We start from the raw sequence: 23,861 nt of genomic DNA, 5'->3' as shown, positions 1-23,861 counted from the left end.
GCAAGCTGTTTGCTGGTAGCAGCACGCATAAATGTGGCGCATTGAGTGAATCGTTGCGTATGCCTAGCGCGGGTGTGACAGAAATTACAGAAATCGATTAAACATTCGTACAGCTGGTGCAGACAAGTTACAACTTTGCTGTGATAGTGTAAATACACGTGTCCAACAATGAGTAAATCTCCCGGTAGCGTAGTGTCGTCGGATGAAACACAGAGTGCCGCCAGTGATGAATCGTTGGTTATCTCAGCTGCTACTTCACACACCTCACTCAGGTACGTGCAGGACGTAAGGGCGCGTTTTTCGGGAATTCAGTTGTTCAACAATGATTTGTTTTCGTTCAGATCTATTGGAATAACCAAAGTGGTAAAGAAACCACCGAAAGACGAACCGACTGCGGCGGGAGTCTCGATGGCCCGAGAAAGACCACCATGGCGTCCCGCAAGTCTCACTGCTGTACCGCCACCACCCAAACCAGACATAAAAGCGCGGCTACTTGAGGCTTCCAAGTGAGTGTGCTAGATATTGCTTCAGTTTTCGAATGCGAGGGAATGCAGTTCTATTTATGGAGATGGAATCCAAAAATAGCTCCTAAGCTGCGTCCCCGAGTAGCGAGCGTGGTTGTGTGTGGTTTACTATACGAGGTTTGCATCGTTTCAGGCGTATGCGTCGCGTCAATGCAGTTGTGCAGACGGATCCGGTCCATACGAAACTGATGAAGGAAGTGTCCACCGACGAGCAGACCGATTTGATTCCGATGGTGGATGAAGAAATATTGACCGATGGCAATCTGGTCATACGTGAAGTTGGCAACCGTATGTGGCTCGGATATCGCCGCAAACGCACGCTTATCTTAATTTGTTTCGGTTTTCTTTTAGTGATACTTACGCATTCCGTGGCGCAAATGACGGATGGTGTGGAAACGTGCGAAAGCGGTACACAGACCGCCATTCCTCGGAGTGGAATATCGTTCCGAAAGTTCCTAGAACCGATCGATCATCAGACTAATCCGATTGCTCACTCGTTTAAACTCTCTTCAGAGGAAGATCATTTAGAAATAGAAGGAAGAAAGCAGGAATCGGGACAAAAACAAATCATATTGCTCTCCACCGAGTTAGAACCACACGGGGAAAGTTTTGGGCACGATCCTACCGAACCATGCTCATCTCAGAGTGGTAGTGATAGTATGAAAGAAACGAATACGCCAGATCTGATAAGTGATAACTGTTGACGGTGATCCATCTCCACACCGTACCGCAACCTTGCTAGAAACGCCCACATTCGCTGCTTGGCAAAATCTGGACTTTTCCGACGAAGAGTCGGAAAGCTACGTTCCCCGTGAGCTACCGCGTCGACCGATCGGTGAAGGCGATCGTCCGTGGGCAGAGTTTAAGGATCTAGTGATTGGATCAAGGGTGGCTAACATGCGTCTTTCACCCGTACCACCGCGAAGACCTCGCGCACCCAATCAAAAGACAGTTACGTGGAGCGACAGACAACACCGAGCAGTATCGAAGTTGATAAATGAAGCATCGGCACTGGTGGATATGTTCGATCATGTATCGCTACTGCTCGGACCGGATATTACACTACACAAGCTACCACCGCAGCAAGAGTTTCATCTGCCGCCCGCGAAGTGGGAACCACTGTTGACGAAATCGTGCGATTTGCTAGAAGAAAAGCTCGCCCAAGTAAGGCATCTTTCGTTGAGCGATTTTGAAAGCCAAGGGTTTCCGATGGAACCGAAAGTACCATCCAACATCTCGCCCATTCTATCGGACGTTGGTCCGGAAGATATTTAAAAGACATGCGCCTTAAACTTCATTTTATTTATCCAAAGTCAATCCCATTTTTAATAGGACTACGTTAATAACAACAAGCGTAGACACAGTGTACCAAGTGAGATATCCATGGCGTACGATCGTTCCATGATTCTTTGGTGCATTACAATCCTCCTGTTCGCATTCTTCGCAAGCGGACATCCGGAAGACGGAATTAAATGCTTCATTTCCCTGGCGCGACAGTAGTGCACATTCGCCACTAACGGCACATCCTCTCCAGATTCGTTCCGGTGATCCGTTCGAGCTTGGGATGAGTCGTTTGTAGCCGCACACCGGTTGTACTGGATGGTTGGTTGCGCTGAACGGTTTACAGGTAACCTTCTCCAGTGTCGCGAGATTGTCACAGTCAAGATCACTGTTGTCGGTACTGCAACTGTAGCACTCCAACCCGTATGTGAGGGGCAGGAACAGACCACTAGCAAACAGCAACGTGCTGATCATTCTTGTGAAGATCATTCTGATGTTCGCTTACGGCGAGTTTGATTGATACTGATTGATTGTTGGGACATGAAGCGGAAAACTCTTGCTATATGTGCATTCGATTGCACGTACGGACGCAGCGGTTGAACTTAGATAATGTGATAGCGCTGGTACTTGTATTAATCCCCGTAAAATGAACCCACACAATCAGTCTACAAGGCCGGCAAACATTACCGGTGAGTAGATAGGTAGCAAACTATCTGAAACAATTGTAAAATAAGTGAAGTGCAAGACGTTTTCGTTCGATTTGTTGTGTTTTTTTTTCTAATCTTATTTACACCTTTATTTACTGTCTTATCGATCGTAATCGAACACGGTAAACTTAACAACCAACAAAAACAAGTATGAAATAACGTAAAGAAAAGACGAAACAATTAAACTGAATCTAACGCAACGGAAACACGCTCTCTTAGGTATTAAACTACTTTGAGTAAGCTTAAGCATCAAACAAGAAATGCAATAAATGAATAGAAACTAAACGAAATGGGCAGTACTTTGCGCAGAGAGAGAGAGAGAGTGGCCATCTTATCTTCTCCATGAGCAGTAAAGGTAAGTGATCAAATAAAATCAAAAACATTACACAATTAAAGACCGCGTGTCGTGTGCGTTCGGTTGGCTGATGTCGAAGTAAGGGGATAAGAAAATGCAAAAAACCTTTTTTGCTTAACAATGCGTACGAGTATCGGAGAAACGGCAAACGGTGAACGGTCCACCGGTCCAAACGGTTGCGATGTAGTAGAAGCACGTGTTCCGAATTTGCATCCGAATTCTACCCAATATAGACTTGATGCGGTACGCTATATCAATCGAATCGGATCGGATCGGTTTACATCGTCGTTGCTTTGCTCCTATTTCATTTGCCGTTTTTTTCTTGTTTTTTGATTTCGGTGCAAGGATCGTGTGTTCTCCGTTTTTTTTCCCTACCGTACCACGGCTACATGATAAGCAACGGGTGTGTCTTACCTAATAGGCAACTAGGATGGCAGTAGCGTGCTCTTTGCTAAGCGGTTTACAGGTTACAGTTGTCGAAAATGCAGTACGCAGCCAGTAGCGTGCTCGGTCTCTATTACTACAAAAGCTCGATCTAGGATGGGGCAGGATCAACGTTGCAATGGCAAGTTTTTGGGGGAAGTTCGTTGTGGACTAAAAGTAAAAATTTGCTTGTTTCGTTCGAATCTAGGTTTTCCTACAGCGCCGGTGTGTTCTATTGTCTGGATTTGCTTTGTACACCAGGCAGCTTTTGAATTGGTTGTGAAACATTAGGAAAATAGCGCGTTTGGCCTCAAATCGTTGATCGAATTTGGTGTGCTGCTAAAGTGCTAGCTAAGTACCCTAAGAATAAAATCGGAAGAGAGTAAGCCCTAGTCCTTAGTTCTAGTGGTTACAGCGATCGGACTTGCGCGTGTGTCCGTTCACTCGGCGGCAGCAGGACTCTCCTCAGTCTTGCTCTCCTCGGTGGTGGCAGCCTCGACGGCTGGTGCCTCTTCTGCTGGTGCCGCTTCTGCTTCGGCCGGTGCACCTTCCTCGGCTGGTGCCGCCTCACCTTCGGCCGGTGCACCCGTCTCCTCCAGCTTGGCCGCCTGGCGCTTCAGCAGTTCCTCGTCCGACTGTGCGATCGCCTTCAGCTCGGCAATCTCCTTGGCCAGCTCCTCGTTGTTCTCCTCGATCGCTTGCTTCTCCAGCTCGTTCAGCCTCGCCAGCTCATCCTCGCGCACCTTCTGTGCCTCGGTAATGCGGCTCTGTTCCTCTTCCGCCGCCTTGCGTGCCTCCTCCTCAGCCACCTTACGGGCCTCCTCCTCCTCAGCAGCCTTACGTGCGGCTTCCTCTTCGGCCGCCTTACGGGCGGCTTCCTCCTCGGCCGCCTTACGAGCCGCCTCTTCCGCTTCCTTGCGCTTGCGCTCCTCCTCCTCCTTACGCTTCTTCTCTTCCTCCTCCTTGCGCTTCTTCTCTTCCTCCTCCTTTCGTTTCTTCTCCTCGGCGTCCTTCTTCTTCTTGTCCTCCTCTTCCTTCTTCTTCTTCTCGGCAGCCTTCTTCTTCTTCTCTTCAGCCTGCGAGGAAATGAAAAGATGGTCAAAGTTAAACGCACCGAACTGATCGCATCCTTACTCCGATCCCCGTACCTTCTTGGCTTCCTCGACCAGACGCTCCTCCTCGGCAATACGTGCTTCCTCGGCCAGTCGGGCTTCCTCAGCCAGTCGGGCTTCCTCGGCGAGGCGAGCTTCCTCGGCCAGACGTTCCTCCTCGATGCGACGGCGTTCCGCTTCTTCGGCGGCCAGGCGTGCTTCCTCCTCCTTGCGTGCCTGCTCCTCCTGGCGAATCTTCTCGCGTTCAGCAGCACTAATGTAAAGGGTAAAGGGAACAAACCAATGGTATTACTGCCAAAACACACGAAGAACGGATTTAAAGTAGACACTTACGCTTCCTCCTTCTTCTTGGCCTCGTCCAGCAGCTTCAGGCGCTCCTTCTCGAGGTTGACCGGTTCGTAGCGTACCTTGTTCAGCTCAGCAACGCGTTCGATCTTCTCCTGCTTATCCTTCAGCTTCGAATCGGTCGGATCGTCGTACAGCTTCGGGTTGTTGAACTTGCGCGTCGGACGAACTGGATTTAATTTTCCTACTGTAGAGTTTCAAACGTCCCCAGTGCGGGAAATGGGAGGCCGTAGGCATAGCGATCGAGGTTTCCAGGAACGGGCATCAAGTAGATGGTTTTTGGTACGAGGCGGTTACGGGAAATTGGTGGTGGTTGCATGTTTCGCGGGCAGGACAGGTTTGTTGGTTGGTTGTGTTTTTGGGAAACGGATGGACGAGAGAAGAAGAGATATCTACAATCAGGGAGTCGGTTCTACAAGCGATACTACGATGAGCGCCATATGTAATAGTGGATAGTTGGTTTACTTTCGTTCAGTTTTTTTTATTCAGCAAAAGCGGCGAAGCGATCAGACGATATCATTCCGGGACACAAACAGTGAAAACAATTGCAAACAGTTTGAAGATCAAACGAACGGTCGCAACCGTCGATTGATGATCAAATTGTTCGTTCGATTGTTTTCTCCCACGTGCGTGTGTGTGTTTTGTGTGTGTATGTTTGCGGAACAGATAAAAGTAAGGCGATGAAGGACGAAAGGACACAATGAAATACAGTACAAAGCATAAAAAGAGGAGCTACCATGCAAAACCTTATACAAAGTAGTTCATTTTACACCGGTAGTAGGTAATCTGTGGTATGTGCAAGTTAGCTCGTGGCAGCCGTTATGGACCCAACCCACCCTATACAGCCATGTTCCGGGGGTATACATGGGTATGCGTTAGGTATGTCAAACCATTTCCAATGCATCCACAAGCAGCATGCGAATGTTAGTCGTACAATTCAGCATCATATGAACTCTTTCAACCAACCAATGTGTAGGAACGCCATGGTCTACTTACTTTGATTAGCTGTTAGAACAAATTCGGGGACTTTTGGGGAGATCACATTCTGCGGGTGGCTCTTATATGGGAAGATACACTCGCGTAGACGCACGGTTCGCAGCCGTAATGTATTGTCGATTGATGTTTTATTAATAGAGAGTATGAGTGAAAGATGTGAAAGAAAAGGTGTATGGGTGTGTTTTTTTGGTCCGTTTTGGTTTCGTTCAGACGGTAAAACATCCGCCAGACAACAGCAGAACAGTGTGGTAAATGTTGTGTAAAAATAGCAAGAAATTCGTTTCCAGAACGGTGTGCGTGTGCGTGTTTTACATTGTTCATAGTGTTTTTTTTCGTTTTACTTTCGCTCACTTCGAGCTTTACTCATCACCGAAACCGATAAGTTTGAATAAACAAAAAAAAACATGGCAAAAAAGAATGGAGCTGCAGAGTGGAGATAGTGTGTAGAGCTAAGTAGAAGTAGATACTATAGTAGATACAACAACGGCTACCATATTTACACTCAGAATTTTAGAAGATTTTAGAAGACACTACAACACCGCACAACTACAATAAAAAGATAGAGATAGAAAGAAATAGAAATATAAGAAGAAGTTTTGATTGTTTTGTAGAAAGATAGCAGAAAACAGAAGGACAAAACTCACGCCTGCAAGAAGAACGATCGAACCGGATTTCCTACGGGGAGCAGAAAAATTGTCCAGAATTTTCGGAATACTGTTGCCACGATACACGCTGACGGGTCAACGCCCACCCAAAAGGGACAGGATCAATAAAATGCATAGCTACAAAAGGTTGTTTGTTCACAGTATATCGTGTATCTTCTTCTTCACAGTTGAAAAAGTGAGGCGATCTGGTTTTACAATGCTAACGTACGAGAACTTAATGCTCCATTGCATTGCTGTATGCTAACGAACGGAAAGTAAATAAGTGAATTCATCTGTTGGTTTCCCTCTCTTGCTTTAACGCAGGAAAACAAGTGGAATTACATCCAGTAAATAAATCTCTGATGTGCTCTCTGCTGTAGTAAACTGTAAATATAATGATTCATCTGTAAATATATACTTTCTCTCTTTCTCCCTATTTCACTCTCGGCAATGGACATGGATGTAAGGAAATTAAAAGTACAACTTAAAGAATTCAACGATGAGATTCCTGTGGGTTCAAACAGCACCCTGAAGGGATACAGATTTGAATCACCTGAGTCCTTTTCTGAGTTCTATCCTGCTTTTCTTCAATATTAATTATAAGGACGCTCACATTTCCGCTCGTACGAAATAGTTGGATGCTCAACAAAAGCTACGGTTCGAAAGTTAAACGAAATTAGTTTGTTAAATTTTGCCATACAAAAAACCTAGCACTGAAACAAAACAAAACTTCGGGTAAAAGAGCAAGCAAGAAACTACTCAGCTTTTGAGATGCTTTTGGATAAAACTACGATCAATTAGAAGAGTACGCTATTGGCGTTTTGATTAAGAAGATGTTTCGATAATTGCAAGATAACAAACTCAAAAAAAAACAAACGGAAGAGTTACATCCAACATGGCTACCCTCGTCGGGGAAGGAGCATGGAAGGATTTTGTTTTGCCGTTACTACGCGTTACACTTAAGCGGCTAGATTAACATCACTGCTATAGATGCCCTTCTTGTCACCGAGCTTCGATTTGTGTGTTTCGGTTTTAGTTTCCGTTGCCTTAACTGGATTTGCAAGTGCAATGTTTGTGCGCGCATTAAAAGGCCCAGCCACCCACATTCGAGCGCGATGAGAGAAGTGTAATTGGTGAAAGGTAAAAAAAAGAGAAAAAGAAATTGAGGGAAAAATAAATGGAAAAAAAACACAATCAGTAGGATCAACAATAAGTTTCATTATCCTTAAGTAGCACGTACGATCGAGGATCTTCTTTGAAACAGCTTTTCCCCACATAAGAAGTTTGTGGATGCGATAAACACACCAGAAATAGTGAAATGAGTTTGGATCGATTTTCGGGTGTGTTGTTAGTATCGGGGGATTTTTTTTATAAATGGGTGACACGTAAATACACCGTGAAGTGTTGACGCAGTGTGTATCTGAGCTGTGGTAGAAATAGTTTGTTGATGTAATGGCGAAGGATTCCGTTAAAGTACGACGATCATCACAACGCTAGCCAAAAGACCGATGACTGATGAGTTATGGTGGCCGAGAGGTTGAAACGAGAATGGTTTTATTTGCGCAAAATATTACTCATATACACCAACCACTAATGTGAGTTTTTTTTTGGGTGGGGAAGAAAACACCCACGGCTAAGATGGTGGCATCACGCGACAGGTGTACACCAAATGGTCCATGACGTGGTTTAATTCAACAGCATTTTCATTTTCCCACAAATACAACCACATCGGAAATACTCCGACTGTAGGAAGAAAAAAAACCACTTGAAACATTTAGCCAAACACTGGTGAAGGTGGTGAAGTGTGCACAAACATTCTAAATTAATCACAACCGCGCCACGGTACAGCCGGGTGCGCTGGAACCTACTTACGAAATACGCGTCAGATGCTGCGATAGTTAAGCCAAACGAATTTGCCATTATACATTTTGCGCTGGTTTGGATTGAGCATATTGTGGTAGGTACGGGTGTGTGCAGGATAGAGCTGCTGACGGTAGAGATTGTTCTTAATTTTTACTAAAAAAGAACAACAGCAATTCAAAGAGAAATAAAAACAAACACACAAATACACGCATGTGTTTTTAGGGAAAAAAAAGAAAAAAAGAAATAATAGGATCACATTAGAACGGTAAAATACGATGACAAATAGAACACAACGAAGAACTTAAACGACATAACAAAAGGAAACCCGGAACAACATGACTGACATACGGGAGTGTTTTAAAGAGGTAATTGGTTACTTGAGGTTGTGTTACTTATGTGAGCTTTAACTATAGCTTTGGATAATGAATTCGACTAGGAAACACATCAACACTACTACTACTGATCTGGTGTACTAAACATCAAAACATCTTCCTACATAGTGTCCGTGTTTATGCCATCATTAGTGATCGCAGGGGGGAGGTGTCATTAGATTCTGTCACCGTCGTCGTTTGTTCCGGTTCTGATAGAGCATCAGCGTACGCTTTGCGTTTCTTATGAGCGTCGAGATCAGAAGCTTTCTTCGGTAGCTTGCTATAACTATTCACCCGTCCAGCACCATTTGTAGTACATTGTGTGTGTGCGTGTGTGCATGTTTAAATTAGTAAAGAAATAGAAAGTAATACAAAAACTTATCAGCATCAGCCTGTTTTGAGGTCTTCAGGTTTTTTTTGAATGAACGCGCGATGAACCATAATGCCCGGTGAATGGAAACTCTCGCTATACAACGTGGAACCTGCATTTACTTGTAATCCTCTAGTGCCTCTTTGGCGGCTCTCATCATCGATCTCTGGACCCGTTTGTGGAGCTTACGTTGGACTCTCGCAAGTACTGTTGGTGGTGTTGTTAGTGTGGTGTGGTCAGACGGTCAGATGGAGGTCGTACGTTGGAAGGATGTTTGCAGGACATTTTCCCGTGGGCGTGGTGTGCATTAGAAATAGAGTTGAGGTTTAAGTTTTGCTTCACATTTGTGGTACTGTTGTTTGTGTAAATTAATTCATCATGTCACGTGATTGCTTTGTATTGTTCAGTTTTATTTGGGGCGCCATGTTGGCGAGCATGTGTATACAAAAAGATGATTTCCAAATCACAACTTCTAGTGATTAAATAGATCACACATTTAGTAACTTACAGAGATGATTTAGGAAACAAATATGGGGAGTACATTGAAACATTTAACAACAAAAACCGATAAAATCAGTACAAGTTTAGACACAAAAAGGGGAAGAATTTCTATTTTCTTCTTTACCGATACGCCTAGTGATACTGGTATAGATGGGAAGGTAGTTGGTGAAAGGATCTAGCTTAAGGGTACTCATGAATGAACTCCTTAAACTCATCCGGTACCTTGTACGCATGGTTCAGATAGTACTTTTGGAGATATTTCTTAATTTTCGTGTTTACTAAGGAGTAGAAAAACAAAGCAAATCAAACAAATGTGCATTTATCCGTATTCCGTAAAAGGGGACCTCGAAAATTCGAAACACTCGTCAGCAAACAAACACGCTGCACTACTTCGTTCGTTCGACACGTGCATTTCGTCGCTTAGTAACCCTCGCGTAAGGTTCGTTCGTATGTGCTTAGTAGATACGGTACGAATAGTACGAGCTGATGGGATAGGTGAAGAACCTAACTACGATCGATGGTACAGTATTACTATAACGGTAGCGGTCTGATGTATGACGGTCCACAACAAATGGAAACAAAGAAGTGATAGAAAAAGAGAGAGAGAGAGAGGGAGAAAGAAAAAGAGAAACAGAGAGATAAACATATGATAGCTACAGGGAAGAAACAAAACACACACGTTTAGCGTACAAATGTCGCAAAATCAAGAAGAAAAAGCTCTTCTTGCAAGACTTGCAATTACAAGGAACTAACCCTACTTTTTGGCGAAAGCAGTGCAGCAGGGTTTTTTTTTGTTTTATAATCACTGGTTACTGGTTCGCAAACGAGTGCGATTAGATCATCACGAAACGGGGATTGTAATTGCAATGGGTTGAAGAAAAGAAAACCAAACATTGAGGAGCTTTTGAGCTAAAGCCACAAACCGTTGCTAAAACGTGCTTTAAAAAACGAAAAAATAGGAAATTAAAAGAAAAGAAGTTATCATTGCGCATCGTGCGTCAATTTAGTTGACTTCTTAGCCTGTGAAGCGTTGTGTTTATTTCAACCTGCCTTTGCCTGAATTACTAGTAGTAATGTTTAATAGTTTTAGAAACACGTGTCATGTAAGCAGCACAACTGAACCATGCACCAGCGCGGTTGAGCATCGGAATCGAATTCACTAGAAGTAATAAGTTGCGTTTTGAAAATCATCCATTTTGCTACGGAGTGGAGTGAAGTTTTTGGGTGCCTACGTGGCGTTTCTCTGTTTCTCCTTGGGAACTCGAAGGAAAAGGGGTAAGGGATGGTGTTGATAATGATTGTTGGTGGTAGTGCTCTTGTCTCCTGCAGATTACTCTAACGGTGGTGACACTGACGCTTGCCGTACGGGTGACATTCGCTCTGGTGTGTTGCAACCCGGCACGTCGCCATCATCCGTGTAGGATCGTGGCGAGGAAGGATCGTCGTGAAAGTCATTATGTGAACAAGGTGCCGGGTGTGATAGTGGTGATAATGGCGATTGTTGTAGTAGTAGTAGTGGTGGTGAAGTTGGTGAAGTTGGTGGTGTTTGCTGCTTCGGAGCCTCTGCCCGCACCGTGCGGGCCTTACACTTTTTGTCCTGCTTGCGCTGGACCCGTTCCCTCTTACCTTCCTCCACATCGGCCTTGGCCTGGGTGCGGTTGGACTTATAGTACGACATGACGTTCACATCCTTGCCGACCCGGGCGGTATCGTAGTTATAGATACGGGGTTTGCTTTTCGGGTAGGCCTGCGACCCAATGATGCGCGTACTGGCCAAGTGGTTCTTGCCTGTGTGTATGTAAGTGCGCAACAGGCAAATTTGGTCGGATAATTTGATATGTGCCAGCACGTGCACATCAACCATCGGAGGGGGACGTAACGGCCATTTTGCAAGTAAGAGATTGAGAGAAAGAAAGAGAGAGAGAGAAAGAGAGATAGATAGAAACAGAGACAGAGCTGATAGCGAAGACAGGGAAACAGGCAAACGTACGGACGGGGTTTGGAGTTGGTTTTGGGGGGAGGAGAGAAACAAGAAAGACACATAGGAAACTGGTTGGGTTTCCAAGTACAAATGTCAAACACTTTTAGCACGCAGCACACGTGTGATGCGTGTGTCATAGTAACGTTGTTTAGCAACAGATAAGTGTCATAAATAGACTTATTTTTGTTTTGTTTATGGCCAAAACCAGCACCAACAAACAACTGACAGAAAATGGTGAGCAAGAACAAGGAACAGATTGCTATAATAAGAGTAAGAAAGAACTGTAACAAATCGAACAAGCACCAAAACAGAACCTCAACAGAGCAACAAATAGAACATAGAAAAAAAACAGTATGCGCATTCAATAATTAACACAACAAAGACACAAAATCCGTACGCCGAATCTGGAATTTCGGAACAAAAGATACCGGAACGTTCAAGATGAAACGGTCGAGATCCTTGGTTTCGAGGCGGGTGAACTCTTTTCAGTTCCATTCCTAATTTTTCAGTTCTAACTTTTCGCCTGTGAACGGTTATTCGATGCGGTTAGCACACATTTGTTCTTTTGGCTAGAAACTTTTCTTTAAAACACATTCTTTTTTCTTCGATTTTACACATTAATAACACCTCACGGAACTCGATCAGTCACATACACGGTTGACGGGATTGACAATACTAACCCTCCTCATCCACATAGTACGTGTAACGCCACAAGATGTCATCCAGCAGCACATACTCTTCGGTTCATAATATACGATAATTTTTCAACATAATTCCATTGTTTTTTTTTGTAGACATCCCAAATTAAAGCATGGCAATAAAATTCACAACATCAATAAAATTACACTCAAACACACACACCAAAAGAACCCAAGTTAAAGTTGCAGCAAATACCAGCCGTAGAGCAGCGATGAAGCGATGTTAGATTCGAATCGTCCAGTAGTGGCATACACCGCACAAAACCGAGTGTGATGCGAAAGCAAAAAAAATGCATATCGATTGTAAAGAGAAGCAAGAAAGAAAGCAAATCAATGAAACAAAACAAAACGAAACCCATACAAACGAACACAAATGGAAGTAAAAAAGATAGTGCTAAATAAAATGCCATTTCAAAACACATTGATGACGAATGTAATGAGTTGCAAAGAGCAGGAAAAACAGGTAAAGAAAAAGCGCTTTAAAGCACTTGTTTGCTGAGGGAGAGGACGAGATATTGCAGGTGGCAGCGAAATGCCATGTTTTTTTTTCTTTTATCGATTTTGAACGCTAATTTTGATGTGAAACGATTTAAAAATGAGGCACCTATGAGGCATCATGATACTTGAATAATAAGAAAATGCAACTGAAGATAGCTTTTTTCTATCAGGGAGCATCTACTAAGGTAAATAAAGGTTTATAGAGATCACACCTCCGAGGTGTGTGAAAATTTTGTTTCGTTGACTTTTTACATCAACAGTTGGAAAAATACAAAGGTGTCGGCCAAGGAAAAGGAGCGATGGGCGGTAAACAGAGGGGGTGAGGAAACGGTTTCACTTACCGACATAGCGCGACGCTGGCGAATGATATCTGGCCATGGCCTCGATATCGTTACGGACGCTGCGAATCGGATCGGTAATGTGGCTCTTGACGTAGGTGTCACTGTTCAGACGGTTGTGCGTGGAGAACGGATCGTACACCCACTTCTTGGGGCTGCCGGTAAGCGTTGCGAAACAATCGATTAGTTACGGTCCAACTACCCTCCCCTTTTGCAAATCGTTCCGATCGCACAATACATACTTCGGTTCTGGTGCAGCCTGTGCAACTGGAGCCATCAGACGTGGAACGGGATCGTTCAGCTGACGCAGCAGCAGTGCGGTCGAGTTGCGGATATCACGCTTCTCGTCCTCAAATTCCTACACATCGACGCACGACGCACGTGAACGAAACAATTCCAACGCACGGTAAATAGAAGCAAAAACCAGCAAATTAGTATACGATGTGACAGTACAGTAAGACTACCAGCTGCTACGGTACAACCGCCTGGGAAAGCTGTTTGATTAGGGATGCAATTTTAAACGGCCCAACAATTTCTACAAGCGAGGACAGGCTACTTTAGCGAACTTTGCGACCAATGCGAGGGACTACATATACGACAGGGAACGTTAAGCGCGGTACCTAAAACAAGGTACCAAACATATGATCATAACAGGCAATGCAATGGAGACGCCTGGTGGCACGTGTTTGGTTTTTTGGCTGAGTAATGCGTATTGTGTCTGTAATAAGTATGGCTGCGTACTGCGAGTTATTGAGCTGCGTTCATGAACTTTAGCGTTACGATGCGCTTGGTAACAGTGAGGGGAAACGTTTGTAAATCATCAACCACTTAAGGATGTGGGTCAAGGTCATTTCATTATTGCTCGGCAAGAACCAAATCTGTTTTGATTATTGTGTCTAGTTGTATGAAAACATTTTTACATTAAACGTTTGTGCGTCTTTTTTTTTTACTCGAAAGACTTTCGCGGGCAATTTAGAGAGGTGAGTGCAAGGTAGAAAAGGAGACAAAACGCACACGTTAGGCAATTTGCAAGTAGTTGGCGCAGTACCGGTGTGGTGGTAGTATTTACTGTTTGACACAATGCTTTTCATTTGCTTGGTGGTGATGTACTGTCGGTGCTGCTGTATCGTGTCCATTGCTTACCAAGTATGAGGGCGAGTTGTAATACTGCTCTAGGGCACTACTTACAGGACTAGCGCGATATTTACGTTCAATGCGATCGAATTCTTTGTTGATGATCGACGGGCGCAGATACGGCGAGCGGATCGTGACGACCCGGGCCGGCGATACGATGACGCGGGCCGGTGAACGAATCGCACGCACGGTGCGAACCGGCGAACCGAACACGCGTACCGGCGAGCTGATCACGCGTACCGGCGACCCCAGCACCCGCATCGGGGATACCACGATCCGCGGCGGTGACGTGACGACCCGCGTCACTGGAACGAGCCGCTTGTGCGCTACGTACGGCATCGGTGCGCGGTACGTCGTTGTGGTGGTGGTGATCGTGTTGAACTGATGATGGACATTCGCACGATTGGTGCGTGCGTGTTTTGTTGATGTGTTTGTTGAAGTGTTGTCGGCGTGGTGTGTTGCAAAGTGACCAGCAAACGGTTTGTACACACGATATTTTACACACGCACAAAAAACAGAAACAGAATAGTGTACGAAATACGGATGATGGTAGCAACGGTGGTGGTGAGAGGTTGGTGCGAAGTAACCGAAAGAAATACGAAAGGAGTAAGTGGACGTTGGATGAATGGAAGAAAACAGTGAGAGAAATAAAGAGAGAGAAAGAGAAAGAGGAAGAACGGAGCAAAAAACGAAACAAAACAAAGAACGAATTAGGGACGAGAATCTATTATTTACATATCACATTAAATTAAAAAATGTCATCATTTGCTTGCTTGAGTTTCTCATCTCGTTCTGCTGTATGATCCCTCTTTTAAAATATGCTTTCAGTACCATTAAAAAGATAGAAATTTCCCCAAATTTATCACAAAGTTACAGAAAAATAAAAACAATTCATATTTTAGAACAATTAAAAAGATTTGAAAAAAAAAACAATGATTTTCATCTGTCATCTATGGCTGTAATAACTTTTTGCTCCGTGTTCTCCAATTTTCCATGACATCGGCGTAGCTAAAAATAGTGTTCTTCTTATGACATGCTGTACGATACCCCCAAACTCATCATCAACGATTCATGCATATTATTCACCGGGGATAATTTAAATTTACAAAATAAAAAAACCTCGTGGAACTAAATGTGCAAATGGCATAATTTGTACAGTTTTGTACAGAAGAAACTAATATCAAAATACACCCAAACGTACCAAAAACAGGAAGAAACACGGAGATGAGAAAAAGACCGATCGGGAGAGATTACCCCGATGCAAAAATAATACTTACTCGTGGCACTCCGGAGTATCGCAGTGGAGTCTGTGAGGAAAATAGGAAGGGCAAAAGAAAATAGAACATCAAATTATTCGCAATTTTGAGAGTGGCTGAGTCAGATGGAGGAAGAATCGAATCAGGAACTATGAACGGTCGAAGGGAAGGGAAAATCTCAAACAAAAGAGGATTTGAGAACGTGAAAAGGAAACGAATGTACAAAAGACTTTTGAAAACACATTATCAACACACGAGAAAGAAACAACAAAGTGAACGTGATTTTATTAAGTGTATGCAGAAGAGCTACAGGAACATTACACAGAAACATAAACGAAATGCAAACAACGAAGATGCGTACATCACTGGACAACATACAGAAGCAAACAAACACATACAAAGAAAGAGAGACAAAAATCACACGAGAAGCACTTCGGAAGGAATGTTTTCAAACACGGTTCGTTTTACGAAGGATTTCTCGTTGGAAGAAAAATACAAAACAGATAGTAAACAGGTGGATAGGTGTAAGTCCGTGATTTGACAGTTAGTACAGTGGAGCTGTGACAGCGGTAAATATGGTTTTGGCTGCGTACGTTTATGGCATTAGCTAAAAGGTGTTGTTACTAAAATGGCTTTTTCGAAAAAAGGATTATAGTCGAGCATTTGGGAAGAAAGCTTGCTTTTGGAGCGCAATTTAATACAAATGTTTTTAGGTTTTTTTTTCCTTACTAAGTCGTCTAGTACTAAACTAGCAATCGATAACTACCACCGTATATGAACAATATCGCATTCCACTGTACTAACAGATGATCACGCCTTTCCCATTCCCACTTCACTTAACATTATTTAGTTCGTGCTTTTCACATGATGTTGGTGTTTGTTTGTTTCTGTGCGTGTTTTGTCTGTGTGCGTTCCATGTGTCCACTCCATCAAGCGGAAGAAAACGACCAAAACAACACAACACAATACAGTTTGCGATTGGATAAGAATGTTTTTTATTCCTTATCGTCTCAGTTTTATTGATTCGAACTTTGGCTCGCTTTTCAAAATGGTTGCTTCACAAATGTAATTCAAATTTTATGTTTTTCCATAATAGCTTGAGTACAATATGAGAATACAAAAAAGGAAACACAAATTATGGTTAGTACGGTTCACCAACGTTTTTTTTCGCTAAGGGTCTGAGCTACAGGTGCCATATACTACCAGCTGTAGGTACTAGCTTTTTTGTGTTGGAAGCAGTACACAGATTCGGTGCAAGTGCTGCTACACTATAGTACAGTTTCGCTTCTGCTATTCCTCGCTATCTTCACCCATCTTATCCATAGATGCTTTTGAGGGCGAGATGCACAAGGAGTGTCCAATGTTGGTGATGGTGATTTAGAAACTCTTACAGTGTGTTAGTATATTGTGACGATCGAAGGCATGATACAAAGAGAGGGATAGATAGAAAGATATAGAATGAGAACACGCACACAATACAGAAGCCTTCGGTCGTCGGTGTATGATGATCACCGCGTCAAGTGATCCTGGGATAGGGTCGGGACCCGTTCTAGACGCGGTACGAGTAGTGTCGGTAGGTGGTACCGTGCGGCAAGCGTCCAGATGTGGTCGAGCTGTAGCTGTAACCGCCCGGGCCGCTACCGGCGGTCGAGGTGCGCTCCGTACTGTACGAGTAGCCACCCGGTCCACCGCGGCTGTTGCGCTCCGTGGTCGACGAGTACGAGGACGAGGAGGTGGACGGGCGCGTGTACGGATCGGATGAGTTGGATGACTCGGTGACGGTCTTGTAGGTCTTTGAGTACGTGTAGGACTCATCACGACGCGGTGTCGACGTCTCGACGGTCGTATAGCGTGGGGTCTGCGAAATGCGTTTGTTTCAGTTTTTTCTAGTTTTTTTTTCTGTATTCTGTATCGGTTTTTTTTTCAAATGCTTTGCTTTACATCATCAACACGCCTTCATTGGGACAGCACGAGGAAAGGGAAGGAAGAGGATGGAAATGTGGAAAAGAGAGGAGAAGGAAGAAAGTGTTCGTTTTCTTTTTATCTTCTAATTTGTTCGTGTGCTTGTGAGCCCTATCTGTCCGCAACTCAGCACTGTTTTACTTGGGTTTATATTGGACATTCCAAGTTCTTGCTCAGTATCAGATCAGTAGAAATTGAAACAGGTTTGAACAATATCCCGATCATCGGTTCGTTTTCGTTCGTGATGGTGTCTTTAATTGTATTTTCTGTGTCCGTGTTAATTGATCAACTCGATCGTAATGCTTGTGTACGTTAATACTGTTCTACTAAATGACCCATTAATTGCTGCACCAGACAGAGGCCCTAATGGCGGTAGTACGTACGGGCATAACCGGGCTCGAAAAACATTACGTGCCTACGCCCTTCCTTAACCGGTGCCGTACCGTGTACACGGCGCAGCAGCGTATCGACATTGTCCGCATCGGTCGTGTGCCCGGTAGCCCGATTATACTCTCGGCGGTGTAGCTCGTTTGCGATACGCTGACGGTTCTGGTCCCGTGGCGACTGGTACGCCTCGATCGGGCGGGCCAGAATGCGCGGATCGGGCTCGATTCCCTCGCGATTGATCGCATCCAGTATGGAGACGCGGGCCTCCTTACGAGGCTGTCGCTTACCGTACGCCGTGACCGGATCCGGTATCAGGCTGGGCCGTGGCACAAACGGAACTTTGTCCCAGTCGACCCCACGTCTCTGTGAAGAAGAGATTGGCATGTGGTGGATTGATAGTGGCCTTGTATGGGGGGGTTGTTTTTTTTGGTTGTTGCTAGAAAGGACCTTTTACTCTACGCATTTCGGGAGTTAGTGCAGGAGTGCTGTCCGGATGCTGTTAGCGGCAATGACAGTGAGAGATGCTTTTCTCGATCGCGCTGATCAGTGGTAAGGAAAAGTTACAAAATCTTGCTGATCAGCAAATACAAGAAAAGCATGAAGAGGTATTAAAAAGAAAATGACTGCTGTTTCCTGCTGCTCAAGCAGGTCAAACAAAAGAAAATCAATGAAACGATGGAGGTAATTTTGGCACCACTACACCGTTATAATAGAGAATTCATCTACAAGAAAATCATTCACTCACTCTCTCTCTCTACCATCAAACTACTTGTTGACTTTAGCAACTCCTCACACAATGGACGAACAAGAAGGAAAGGCACACAAAAAGAAACCCCCAAGTCCTGTCCATCTATCTTCCCAGGGCCAACCTGTACCGCAGTGGTTACATCGGTCGGTGTAGCTTATTTTTGAGCATCCCACCCGTTACGACCGTGATGACCGCTTGGTGGTTGCGCTCGTCGATACATTCCGTGCACCGAGCACGTTTGCGTTTAAAAATAGCTATTGCTCAGTCTAAAGTCTACCCACAGGCCGACAGCAACGTTCAAGCTGTCCTCGTGCGAATGGAACAGCGCTCCGGGCACAGGCATGATGTTGCCCGTGTAATGCGTCCCCGAAACGACAACCAACTGTCTGGTGGTTGCTTTTTTTTCTTTCTTATCGTTGTTCTTTGCCACAACACAGAAAAAGACAACCCTCAAGCAAGCTTCGTGGAGCGACCGTTACGTTTGCGCACGCCCTTGCGCTAGACAACATATTTTTAGTTTGACAAAGGCAAATACGTGCGATTTTTCTTTAGTTCAACAACGTGCGTTTTATGTTTGTACTGCAGCTGGTGTGTTGAAACGTCACATTTGTTTTTTTTGGAAAGGAAAAAAAAATCACTGAAAGTGTTTCTCACGCAGCTAAAGTATTCGAACGATCCCAAGGAAGTTTTGAACGTGATCGCCGTACGCAGCCATTTGCATGGCCGCTTTATGGCGCCCTACTGGCGCGAAATTATGTCATAATTTGGAACGCGCCAAACTATTTGGAACACCATTGAGGTTATATTTAGCTACATTTGCCATTAGCCACGTATTGGTGATGGTAGCGCTACATACACCGTACAGGCGGCTTGTTAGCAGCCATTGAACCTGACCCTGTTTAGAGCAGCCATTTTTTTTCGCTTGCTCTCGAACCTCTTTCATACGCAGCCACAAACCGCAGCCGAACCGGTGTGCTTTGATGTGATAAAGCGGCGCTAAGCCAAAACGCCACCCATAGATCGTAGCCCATTTCGCGCCGGTTTTATCGCATTCTTGCTAATTATTTGATCTCCCTTTGCTAAGCGTACGTGTGAGTGTCTTTTTTTTGCTTTCCACTACCAAGGATCTTTTTGCTTTTTCTTTCCCCTGTTTGACGACTGTTCTCGGATGGTCGGGATTAAATATAGATTCTATCGTACCACGGTTTACGTTTGCATTATACTGATGTGTAAGGTGCGTGCAAAAGGACTATGGGAAAACGAACCTACACTATCCGAGTTCCGGCATTTACGCTTGAGGAGTATTATAAAATCCGGATTAGATAGAAGCAACAGTAACAACAAAATGTGCCAGATGGTGTAACTGAAGCGGTGAAACAAGACCGATTCCGTACGATCATTCGAAGGGGAGCTAATTTATGATTCGAGACGACAGTTTTTGTGGATGGGAACAAGCTAAGATAGATTGTATTGTTGTTGTTCGTTTTTCTAGCTTTTCTAGAATCGCGCAACACTCCGTCCAACATCAGAAAGATATTCTCAATGCAATCAGAATGCGATATTGTTCATTATTGGTTTTCCTGTTCATGAAGCATCATCAGTGAAATATTTTTCAAACGTGTCTCAATTTCTTTATAAAACAAAGGCATCTTTGTACATGTTTACTTCAATAGCTACAATAGTGACAGAAATTGTATATTTATAAATGTGAAACAAAAACGTTTTGCCGTTTTTTTTCTTTGTTGTGTGTAGTTTTGAGTGAAAAAATATGTAACTTTACAAAAAATGATACATTTTTTACATAGAAACGAAATGTACGCCAGAATTTTATATGTAAACAGATCAGGACAAAAAACAAACATACATACATTAAAAAAAACAATGTAAACAGCCAATTGTAAAAACCGATTGTACAACAATTCAAAAAAACATCGAAAGGCCCGGTTTTTTATACCGTTTTACAGCCATAAACAACAAATAGTGTCTGTTGCCTGTATCGTTGGTACAGTTCCAGTGTGTTTGTGTGGGTACTGGTATTGTTTCATTTTTTTCTCTTATTTGCATGCATATCTAGTTTGATAGTTTTTGTTTTGTTTCACATTTGTAGATGAGTTTTGGTTTGTTTCGTATTTTTTTGTCTTGTTTCTTTTGTTTATTTTTTTCTTCTTTTTGCTTTGGACACCTAATTTGAGATGTTTTCGATTTTGGTTTGTTTGTTTTTTTAACGGCTTGACGCACTTTGAAACAGCAGATGAGTTATGATGTGAATTAAATGGTAGGTAAGGTAGGTAAGGAAGGAAGTAAGGAACTTCACACATTCACACGTACGTACACACACACACACAAGACATCTAAAGGAAGTTTATGCGTAGGGATACAGTAGTTGTGGGAAAAAGGAAAAAATGGCACACAGTTTGTAGAGTGGAACAACCGTTTGACGATCGTGGCGCAACGTTTTGGGGTTGGTGTAACGTTCAGGAAATTTCACCATTCCTAAGTTTCTATTTTCGTACTCCGTTCCATTCACGTCAATACGCTGTGGTGCTCTTTTTCGTTTGCTGCGTGTTTAGCCTCTTTTTTTTCTTCCGAACCGTATCGAAACGATCATGAATCGTATTTTGTTACACATTTTGCAAAGAATGGATTTTATACAGGTAACGCCAGAGTCCGTGTTTTTTTTCAAGCCTACTTTAGAAAGCACTTTACAGATTGGATCTTTCACTTTGCCGGATTTTTGTTTTGCGGTTGGAACACACAATAGCACAGTTCTTATCGAAACCACCCCGGATGGTACAGTTTTGTGTCCAAATAATCATTTATCACAACACTTGAATTGGTTTCACAACTAATGTTTTATATCGCAATTGGTCCACTAATTCCTTAAACGTTACACAACTCACAACGTGCGCGCACTGATGTCGACTGGGAACAAAAAACGGGAAAAGGAGTTTATCCGAGCGAGTGAACGATCACGTACCGATCTCGTCCGGAGCCGAAAGACACTAAAGCTCACGGTTCCAGTCCTGGCTGGGAGTTTAAATTCCAGGTAGAGAATTTTTTTTGAAGGAATTTGGTTCGCTTTTAGCTGCATTCTGGCAGATACGAAGATGCGGTACACCGTTACACTCGCCAGGAAAATAGACAAAATGGGGTCGATTTTGTGTTTAACACGGGATAGGATTAAGGATTTCGCATACTCTTGTGTATGGGTTTAAATTGTTTTTTTTTCAGGGGGGAAAGTTTAAGGAAATGTGTGTGCGTGTGGTTGATTTTTTGGAAAAGGAAATGGTGTTCTTACCGTCACGGTGTACGAGGAAATCGTGGGGCGGGTATAGCTCGAGCCAACCCGGCGGGTGGTATAGAAATCACTTTCGTAAACCATGGTGGTTCGTGGTGGACACTGAACGATGTTCGGATGTTCTAGATACCCGCGCTAGGTTCCGCTGTTTGTTTTTGCCTTTGCGGGTCTTTGCACTTGCTGCGCTGCTGGTCGAAATGGTTCTGAGCCGTCAACCGTCGCTGAAGGATGAAGTAGTTCCTTGCGTTGTTCGGGCGTTTGCGCTGAGCGTGCGCTGGCCGTCAGCCAAGCGGATGAATCGAGCCAGTCGTCATACGCTGGCGATGGTGCGGCAAAATGAGACAACACTATGGCTAATGCGCTGGATCGGGATGCGTCTGCGCAATCAAAAAAATGAAACGAACAGAAAGGTTTACTACGGTTAAGTCGATCGAGCGGGAAATGGTAAGGGTGTGTGAATCGGACAGAAATTTCGTGTGGGCGAAAATTATCATTTCCACCGTGTTGTTTATTTGCTCGTGTTTGTGTGATATTCTCATGCCGTATTTTGCGATCGTAATATCGCAGCATTCATTCAGCAAGCAAAGCACAACACAAAATTAAAACCTTTGGTTGAGGAGTTACCGTCGAACAAAATTTTAAAAAAATCCGGCCCACAACAGAACAGCATTTGTCTCGCACTCTTGTCTGATGTGGCCTCAAAAAGTAATGGCAAAATAATAAAAAAAAACGAATGATGGACGTACCGAAAGATCACGCGAATTTGGTGCAACGGTGTGCGCGACTGAATGAAACCAGACGCCATCTAACGAATGTGCCTATTTGTTATGTGAAGCAAAATCATGCTAATCACGTTTCACTGATGCGGCTTTTGTGCCAAGGACGATGAATGGTGAACTAGCAGAAATTTATGTGTCTTTGTGGGAGGTTGCATTTTTTTCCTTCTTTCTTTCTTTCACCATTTCATTCAACTTCAACTGTCACCTGTTCGTTATCGCATTTTTGCGAACGTAGCAACCAGCTCGCAGCCCGTTGTTGGCGCAGTGTTGCCAGCTTTTGCTTTTATCCAAAAAGGAGCATTTCAAATAGAAAACATTCTGTTACGGCACCCCTTCATTCAATCGACCCGCATATTGGCAGTGTGTTAGTGTTATTGCGTCAACGCATGGTGGGAGAAGCAATGGATGGAAGTAAAAAATTTTGCACACGATTGTAAGAAATGCAATCCAAACCCGCCGGGAGAAATGTGAGTGAATACGCAAAACGGATGACCTCAAAGAAAGCAACAATCCGAACGTTCGCAAATATTATCTTTAGAGCACATTTTCCCCATAGCGGGTCATGGTATCGATGCCATGCAATGGTGGTAAAATATTATCGATGTGTAAATGCTGGCCTGTTTTTCTGTTGCGATGTTTTTATTCGGTGGCTTTACAGGCGCATGGTTTGTGAATTTATAAACAAACCAACGGATGTTGATTGTGCCGAATTAGTGTTCAGGTTGTGAAGAGGGATGTGATGACATTTTGAGAACCATTATAGAACTTCAGCATCGAAATAAATGGCGAAGGCCAATTGTGCTAGATTTTGTTTCCTTTAACAATTATTGTACACAATCCACAATTGGCTTTTTTTTTTTTTTTTTTTTTTTTTTTTTTTTTTTTTTTTAACGGGGAGGGAACCTTCAAAAGGTACCCACCTCGAAGGGCGGCTTGCGGCTACAAGCCAATCCCTCCGAGATGGGTTATGTGGGATTCATCGTGACGCTGGGCCCGTGAAGCGGACCCGGCAGCCGATGGGACCCTAACTAAACCACTCCTCGACCTGATCCGAACCCTGCCGATGCGCTTGATGTGCGTAGTACTCCATGCAGGAACGTTTGTGCGATGCACCCATCCTGTTGACGCGCTGCTGCTTTCCAATGCTGCTACTGCGTCATTCGTCCTAGTTGTCTCAGCTGCTGCTGCTGCTTCGTGCCTTCCTTCCGCTGCTGCTGCTTAATTCCACCCGTCCGTAGCCGCTACTTCCGGTGGGGTCTAGCTCCTGCTGCTGCTCTGGTTACTCGTTGC

The 23,861-nt window shown here is 43.9% G+C and overlaps 3 protein-coding genes and 1 long non-coding RNA gene across 4 annotated transcripts in view; 2 read left to right on the top strand and 2 right to left on the bottom strand.

Annotated features, from left to right (window-relative positions):
* Window positions 1–23,861, top strand: part of LOC125765207 (uncharacterized) — a 118,417-nt gene that overhangs the window by 83,278 nt on the left and 11,278 nt on the right. The gene's annotated exons all lie outside the window — the stretch shown is intronic.
* LOC125765062 (uncharacterized) lies at window positions 55–1,799 on the top strand. The gene is given in 5 exon segments (XM_049429920.1): window positions 55–272; window positions 342–506; window positions 658–812; window positions 876–1,225; window positions 1,227–1,799. Coding segments are annotated over 5 exon segments (1,347 nt in total). The 5' UTR covers window positions 55–168.
* LOC125765174 (uncharacterized) lies at window positions 1,806–2,337 on the bottom strand. Its single transcript, XM_049430089.1, has one exon. It carries the CDS (start codon window positions 2,292–2,294, stop codon window positions 1,824–1,826), a length of 471 nt encoding a protein of 156 aa, XP_049286046.1. The 5' UTR covers window positions 2,295–2,337; the 3' UTR covers window positions 1,806–1,823.
* LOC125765013 (uncharacterized protein CG45076) lies at window positions 2,574–22,105 on the bottom strand. The gene is made up of 8 exons (XM_049429845.1): window positions 21,793–22,105; window positions 15,419–15,448; window positions 14,151–14,522; window positions 13,250–13,365; window positions 13,011–13,162; window positions 4,736–4,934; window positions 4,439–4,655; window positions 2,574–4,366 (listed from the first exon to the last, which is right to left on the bottom strand). The coding sequence occupies exons 1-8, from the start codon at window positions 21,874–21,876 to the stop codon at window positions 3,731–3,733; spliced, it is 1,806 nt and encodes a 601-aa protein (XP_049285802.1). The 5' UTR covers window positions 21,877–22,105; the 3' UTR covers window positions 2,574–3,730.

The sequence above is a fragment of the Anopheles funestus genome, chromosome 2RL (assembly GCF_943734845.2).
Source record: "Anopheles funestus chromosome 2RL, idAnoFuneDA-416_04, whole genome shotgun sequence".
NCBI lineage: Eukaryota > Metazoa > Arthropoda > Insecta > Diptera > Culicidae > Anopheles > Anopheles funestus.
The sequence above is the reverse complement of the archived record's forward strand: the minus strand, read 5'-3'. Positions and strand labels throughout refer to the sequence as shown.